Source organism: Megalops cyprinoides, chromosome 22 (genome assembly GCF_013368585.1).
Source record: "Megalops cyprinoides isolate fMegCyp1 chromosome 22, fMegCyp1.pri, whole genome shotgun sequence".
In the NCBI taxonomy this organism is placed as follows: domain Eukaryota; kingdom Metazoa; phylum Chordata; class Actinopteri; order Elopiformes; family Megalopidae; genus Megalops; species Megalops cyprinoides.
In genome coordinates this window covers 25,847,843-25,854,864 of record NC_050604.1, presented here as the reverse complement: position 1 = coordinate 25,854,864, position 7,022 = coordinate 25,847,843, and the positions used below count along the sequence as shown (strand labels likewise).

Below are 7,022 nucleotides of genomic sequence, written 5' to 3'. Positions count from 1 at the left end.
GCCCGGCTGTGAGAGTGTTTTGTTGTGGTTGAAAGTGTTTTAAAATGCAAAACTGTCACTGACCTGTGAGGAAGAGGATTTGGGATTTATGCGGACTGACTTGTAGACAATTTCAGAGCTCTCTGGAGGCAGAATAACACCACCGGAAGCTGTGAAACTCACACAAACACACACACACACACGCACACGCACACACACACACACACACACACACACTAGAATGAGATCTGACACAGATTTTGTGACACTGATTGACTGGTATGATTGTAAAGATACAGACTATCACTGCTAGACAGAATGATACAAGATGATGTCAGAGTCAAGGACATAAAGATGTACCTGTTGATGGTGTAAAATTTGGGCCATTTTGCTGCGTCCTCCTCTTCCTCCATATGAGACACAAACAGCACAGCAGAAACACAGCCAGCGCCGCCCACAGAGCTAGTAGAGATTTATTGACTCGGGCTGTGGGTGTAGGAGCTACACAGATAGACAGACAGACAGACAGACAAAGGCTGAACAGACTCTACATTGTCAGAAGTGTAAGAAGGGGTTTGCAAAGGTCTGCTTCTCTCTTTTTGGCAGGTGAAGTTCCTGAGTTTTCTGACAATGTTTTCTACTGTAAATGGACTGCTCACTTTTCAACACTGTGAAGCAGAGAAATGCAGAAACTAAGCATGCTGGGGCAAAGTCTTCATACCTGCATTCTGGGGACAGAACTCCTCAGTGTTGAGATCCAGACTCTGGTTACTGACTGGGTTAGCAGCCGCACAGCTGTAGGTGGAGCTGTACTCTTCTATCTCCAGAGGGAGAGACAGGGTGTTGGGATCAGGGCTGCTGGTGTGGGACAGTGTCTCCCCCTCTTTCTGCCATGACAGGGTGACCTCTCTCCCGTTCTCCACAGAGCACAGCACTGAGCAGGAATTGTTATAGGGGAAATCTCTGAAATCGGACTCATCGGTGTTGAGGGGTCTGATCTCAGGCTTGGAGACGAGACCTGGGGAGAAACAGAAACCCCAACGCCAATCATTAGCTCTTCCAATGAACTGGCTCATGAGGCAAGTCTTAAAATTCCCCTCCAGGCAAATGATAAATCACCACTGTATGCCACAGAGCAGGGACTGAAACAATGAAATAAATGATGAGAAGCACATTAGAACAAAGACCTTTGACCCAGTATAACTGCCAATGTTGCTGCCAGGTCTCCAAGCCAAAGGCAAACACAGCTGGCTAAGCAGTAAATCTTTCTCTGATAAAAGAAATTAAACGTAATAAAATAACATTTAAATGGAACAGATGGCGTAGTCCTGGAAAGCTGTGATGTGTCCAAACCTAAACACTGTGAGATACACGCAAACAGAAAAAAGCTGATTGCAGCGTGTACAGAGTAGCTCACCGTCATTAACTGCGTTTTACATGAACCACAGAAAGCAAACCCTTTGTGATTTACTGGTGCCCTGCTGCATGGTGTGTGCTTTATTGTGAAAAAATGAAAGCCTTTGAAAGCATCAGAGAAAATAACTTACTGTTATTACCTGAATGGCTCAGACAGTTAAAAGTCCTTGCTTTCAGTTCAGGGGAAGGTCTACAGCCTTCGGCACTGCCTGTGCCATTTGCTCACAATGACTGGAAGCCCACACTGGATTTGTGTGAGCGCCTATGAATCCCTCAGCTACTGTTACGATATTGCACCTACCCTCTGATGTTTGCCTCCTGGTGTATTCTAGGACTTGTAGTGTGAAAAAAAAGTCCCAATAGGATTGAATAATTGGAGCCAATGAAAAATGAGAAGAAAAAAAAACTTACCGTAGACCATTACTATAAATGTTGTAGACAGTTCCTCATTGCTGGCAATCTGTAGCTGGTAACCTCCAGAATCATAGGTGTTGAGGTTTTTTATGGTAAGAGATCCGGTCTGTGTGTCCAGCTGCAGTCTGTCTTTGAATCTTTGGCCGTAGTATTTTACATTCTCTTTGTTAAAGAGCTGGGCTATCACTTTGGATGAAGAAGTGCCAAAAGGAAATGACCACATTATATCACTCTGCACTTCAGTAATATTTGAGTGTAGAGTAACAGTCTTTCCTGCTCTCCCTCTCACTTTCTTCACTTCAGTCTGTACAGCATTCAGCACATCTGAAATACAGTAACACACATAATTTAATTTACAGAGGAACACACAGTTCCTGACACATTTAGTACAGTAATACACACATCTGCACATGAATACAGTAACTCAGACATTTATTAACATATTCACAATATAACAGTTACTGATAACTTTACATAGAATACAATTCACACATTTATAGAGTGACACAGTCAAATGCAAACACATTCAATGACATGCTACAGGTTAAACCCATGGTTCAGTTGTGCACTGTGAGAGAAAGGAATCAAACAAATTGAGTTAAGATTTACACAGTTAATGAACTGTAAAATGAATGGGGCTCCAAAGTAATGCATCTAAAGTAAAAAGTGCTGTAAAACTGGGCCCCCCTGTCACCCCATAAATCTGATAATTTCAGCCTGTTCCGACTACACCCTCTCGGGTGTACACCCAGAGCTCATTAGCTATCACAGTGTCATCTTTCACGGTTTGCCGCTTTTTGGCTGGGAGTGTAACTTGGAATTCCCCTGTTTTAAGCAGCATATCAAATAACCGAGTGACAACATGCCCTTACCTTTTGTTTCCACCCTTACGCTCTCCAGCCTGACCTGCAGCTTTCACCCATTTTACCAGAGCCATGACACACTATAGACTCACCTTAACATGCTTTATTCTTTGCCTTGAATTCAGAGCTGCTGAAAACAATCTTAAAAGTATCCCCACTATGAGCAATCCATCCATCAACATGTCTGTTGGTGATTGGCTGAGATAGTGAAGTGGGTATTACCCTGCAACTTGGGTAGATTCAGGAGGATGTGCTGTTTCAAGATGCTGTGATGTCACAGCTCAGGCATTCATAGCAGAACTCCACGACTGACCACTGTTCCAAACAGCATCACATGCTTCACCAGGAAATTCTATGGTTCAACATTCTATGGTTCAATCACAGGTTTCAGGTGTCTTACATTTCTGTTCTGCACATGCCACACTCAGCTCGCACGGCCCTTTCCGACAGCCTGTAGAATTACCAGTCTGTGCGAAGCTCTCTATATGAGTGCCTATTATCCATAGACCAGACAAAACATCTTACTTTCTGGGAGAGGGATTGGACTGAAATATTTATCATTTTTAAAAGATATTATTAGGGAATTCTGCAGAGGTTTTGTAATTTTTTTCTTTTGCTTTTCATGAACATATTGCTGCAATAATATCCATTATCCTTCCTCTTACCACTGGCTGGCAGATCATTTCACAATAGACCACTAATGGATCACTAAGGAAAGACAAACATCCCCAGCAATGGATATAAAAAAGAGATATCAGTTGCTATGGAAAGAGCTGTCAGGATGTTGCCTGGAATACAGGTACTCTGTGACACCATCAGACTAGTTTTTCTGCTCACTCCTCACTCTTTTTTCCAAAGCTGTGATTCTGTTTTCAAGTTCAAGTCATGCAAAGCCTCTTCAAGGTACACTTCATTTTAAGCATGAGTGCTTGGGGCATGTCTCTGCCTGTAGACTCACACTACTGTACCGTATTTAACATGAACAGTTGTGTCAATCTTCTCATTTGCTGTTTCCCCTTTGCCCTCCACTGCTGTACACCTTTTCTCTGAAATTAACGCCCCCATCCCTCGCTTCTGTCTGTATGTACTCCTCTGCGGTCAGGTCATGGGGGGGTCAAAGTGACCCGTTTAAGCTCTGCTCATTAAAACACCTGCGCGTCTGTCGGTCCGCTGCTGCCGTTTCCACTGTGGAACACCACACTCCTACTCCTCACCCCTGCGCAACGTGTGGGTTTAGTAAAACACACAGCAAGAGTCCATGCACAAACAAACAACACGCTTTCACAATAACCAAGAGCCCTACTCTGGTACAAACATCTGGTTAGCTACAACGCCTCCATCTATATGGCTAATGAGCACCCATCTTGCAGGCTAAAGAAACCCAGTGGCATCCCAGAACAATTAATTTAGAACAGAGACTTCTAACTGAGCAATCAACAATACTATAGAAAATACAGCATTCAATTCAGTTCAGTTATATTGGTTTAGGTGTTTCTTTTATCTGACAATTCTGGCAACAAATTATATATTTTTTGTAAAGAATGTTGCTAATTACTTTTTGAAAGGATCATGTTGAGGAGTCATTACACACTTAAAGTGTGCTCTGATTTCGAGGCACTTGGCTTTTGAATACATCCGCAAACCTGGCAACAATTGTATATTACCTATACAGAATTTAAAACACAGTGGGTATTAAAACAAAACAAAAAATGGCTACCTCCAAAGACAATAAAAAGTTGTACGTCCATCAGTTTACAAGAAAAGCGCTGTCCGGACTTACTGACTTCACATATTGATCATGATTTACAAGAAAACTCCTCTAAAACGTCATTCCTGATCCTGCTTTCGCGCGTTTATGAAGCTTTACCTCAAAAAAAAAAAAAGGAAATCGTACTTAGCACTGCAATGCTATTCTTCGTGACTCGTTACGACCTTCAATTGCGTGACGTAAAACGAATAATAAATTAAATTTAGGAAAACGATGACATGTGACCCTCTGTGTAGAAAAAAAGCTTCGTTTTAGACCTTTTCAAATACAAACCCTCCATATTTAAAGTCCTCTCCTGCGTTTCTGATATCACCATTGTATCTAAATATGCGCATGGAACTTCGTGGCATCGAGTGTCTTTATCTTTGTTTACCTCTTTATTTAAAAACAAATTTGCATGTATTCACAAAATGTATGTGTTTTCTGTTTTACGTACCATCGTATATTAAATTATGGGACCACTGGCTGCTACACAATGATAAACCCATGAGGATTATGAAGGCACGCCCTGGTAAAAGGGCAGTTTGGGTGACAGCAGCCCAAAAGGCTCGTTCTGTGCGCTGTTTTTACAGCAGTTGGCTTTGAATTGCAAATATAACCAATATTTGCATAGTGGATTTGCAAACGTACTTTTTATTTTGTCTAGGTTATTTCCCCTATAACATACATTAGATCCATTGAACACTTTATCATGACAGCTGGACAACTGACTATGCTCCGACTTTTCCCTTTTCAGCGACCTGTGTTCTTTTCTCGCACTGTGCAAGACCCCGTTTGAGCATTTTAAGGCTTCAGAAAGCGACATAACGGTTCAGGATGAGTATTCTAGCGTTTTAATGGACTTATACCAAAATACATTTACAAAATACATTGTTTCATTTCGTTGCTGCGGTGCGCTGTCATGACTGTAATGAAAGTTCCCATTTGAAACACAAGAAGCAAAATATGTTGCTCTTCGGTCACGAATAGTTCATTCTGTTCTTATTTAGTTGAGAACCTGATAATCTATTTCATTTCAGATTAGAGCATCTGAAAATTGGTAGCTATGTGCAAGTTTAGCATATAATACCCATAAAATTGCTAAATATTCAAAATAATTTCCTACTATTAATATAAATCTGGAGAGTAACAAAGATATTTTATTTGTAGCCAGTATAGCCCAGTAGGAGACACCAGAACACACACACACACACACACACACACACACACACAATGTGTTGAATATACATAAATACTACCACGCCTTATACAAACATTAACTCCTTGGCAGATTGCCGTTATTTCGAATAAACAAAAACATTTGCAACCTGAATGCTTTAAAATTTGTATGATTACAGAGCTACAATCAGGTTTTGAACAGTTTATGGAATTGTCTTGTTTTATATATAAAACTTGATGATATACTTACAGAAGCAAAACAGAAAGAGCCATGTTATTACATCCATCACTAGCCAATATTCTGTAATTTAAAAGCCGACAATCAAAAGAGAGCGCTTCTCATGAGTCTGGGGCATGTCTGGAAATTTGGTTAGGTCAGGCTGCCAAGGGGGGTTGGACCAACGGCTTTCTTTTTTCTATTCTCATTGTATGATCTCTCTCTGTTTATGTGGCATTATCTGATTGTGATAGGTACACATAATAATTAATACATTTCTGTGGCATAAATCGCAGAAGCGCTAAGATTCTACCTTTAACGTGGAGATATGATTAAAACAGAAAAAAAACAAGCAAGGGAAAAAACAAAACAAACAAACAAAAAAAAACGATCTCTTCGTTCTGGTTTTTCCCGTTTCCCTAGTCCCTACCAGTTTTTTTTCCTCTCGAATCTGTTCACTCTTGTTTACGTGGTCCATAGAAGACAGTCTGAGAGATGATAATTAAGACTTTTTCGGTGAGCATTCGTAACATTTAAAGGAGCGGTGTTGTGAGGAGAGAGTCCTCCAATAGTACTACTATTCTGGCCTGTTCGTCAGACACGTGTTGCTTCATTGTCGAATAAGAAAATGGGTAGCTATGTGCAAGTTCAGCATATAAAACCCATAAAAATGACTAAAAATTCAAAACGGTTTGCTACTATTAATATCAACCTGGAGTGTAACAAAGATATTTTACTTGTTGCCATTATAGCCCAGTAGGAGACACCAGAACACACACACACACACACACACACACACCCGTGTAGAAGCCCACAGTGTAGAATAATAAACTTCCTTATTAAACAGGTTTAAATCATTCGAGGGGTTTACTCCCCAGAGTGAAGCAGGCTCCTTGGACACTGAATTCTCTAGATCACCAGAATGAACCCATTTCCACAGTACAGCTCCCCACAGTCTAACTCTCCCTCCCCAGGGTCGGTAGCTCTACTACAGTCATGAGCACTGTTACAGGTGGTTCCCTGATAGAATGGGTGCAGTTGCATTAGAAATACAGGGCAACTGGTAACTTGTTTTCTTTCACACAAGACTCCTGGCTCTGTCTTTTTAATCACTCATTGAGTCCCAAGCAGTGTCAGTGAGTGAATACAGGTGTTAGTAATTAATCCTGTTATTAACTGCCTTATTTCCCGAGGGAGGAAGTGGTCA

The 7,022-nt window shown here is 41.0% G+C and overlaps 1 protein-coding gene across 1 annotated transcript; it reads right to left on the bottom strand.

Annotated features, from left to right (window-relative positions):
• Positions 1 to 671: 671 nt before the first annotated feature.
• Positions 672 to 5,934, bottom strand: LOC118769518 (hepatocyte cell adhesion molecule-like). Its single transcript, XM_036516648.1, has 4 exons — positions 5,849 to 5,934; positions 1,807 to 2,133; positions 1,536 to 1,604; positions 672 to 997 (listed from the first exon to the last, which is right to left on the bottom strand). Exons 1-4 carry the CDS (start codon positions 5,883 to 5,885, stop codon positions 672 to 674), a joined length of 759 nt encoding a protein of 252 aa, XP_036372541.1. The 5' UTR covers positions 5,886 to 5,934.
• Between the last annotated feature and the right edge of the window lie 1,088 nt (positions 5,935 to 7,022).

Excerpts from the sequence above, each read along its gene's own strand:
- LOC118769518 (XM_036516648.1), bottom strand. The coding sequence starts at position 5,885 with ATGGATGTAATAACATGGCTCTTTCTGTTTTGCTTCT. Across the intron at positions 1,605-1,806 it reads ATTTATAGTAATGGTCTACG|GCAGTGCCGAAGGCTGTAGA; the intron begins GTAAGTTTTTTT and ends CAAATGGCACAG. Across the intron at positions 998-1,535 it reads TAACTGTCTGAGCCATTCAG|GTCTCGTCTCCAAGCCTGAG; the intron begins GTAATAACAGTA and ends GTTTCTCCCCAG.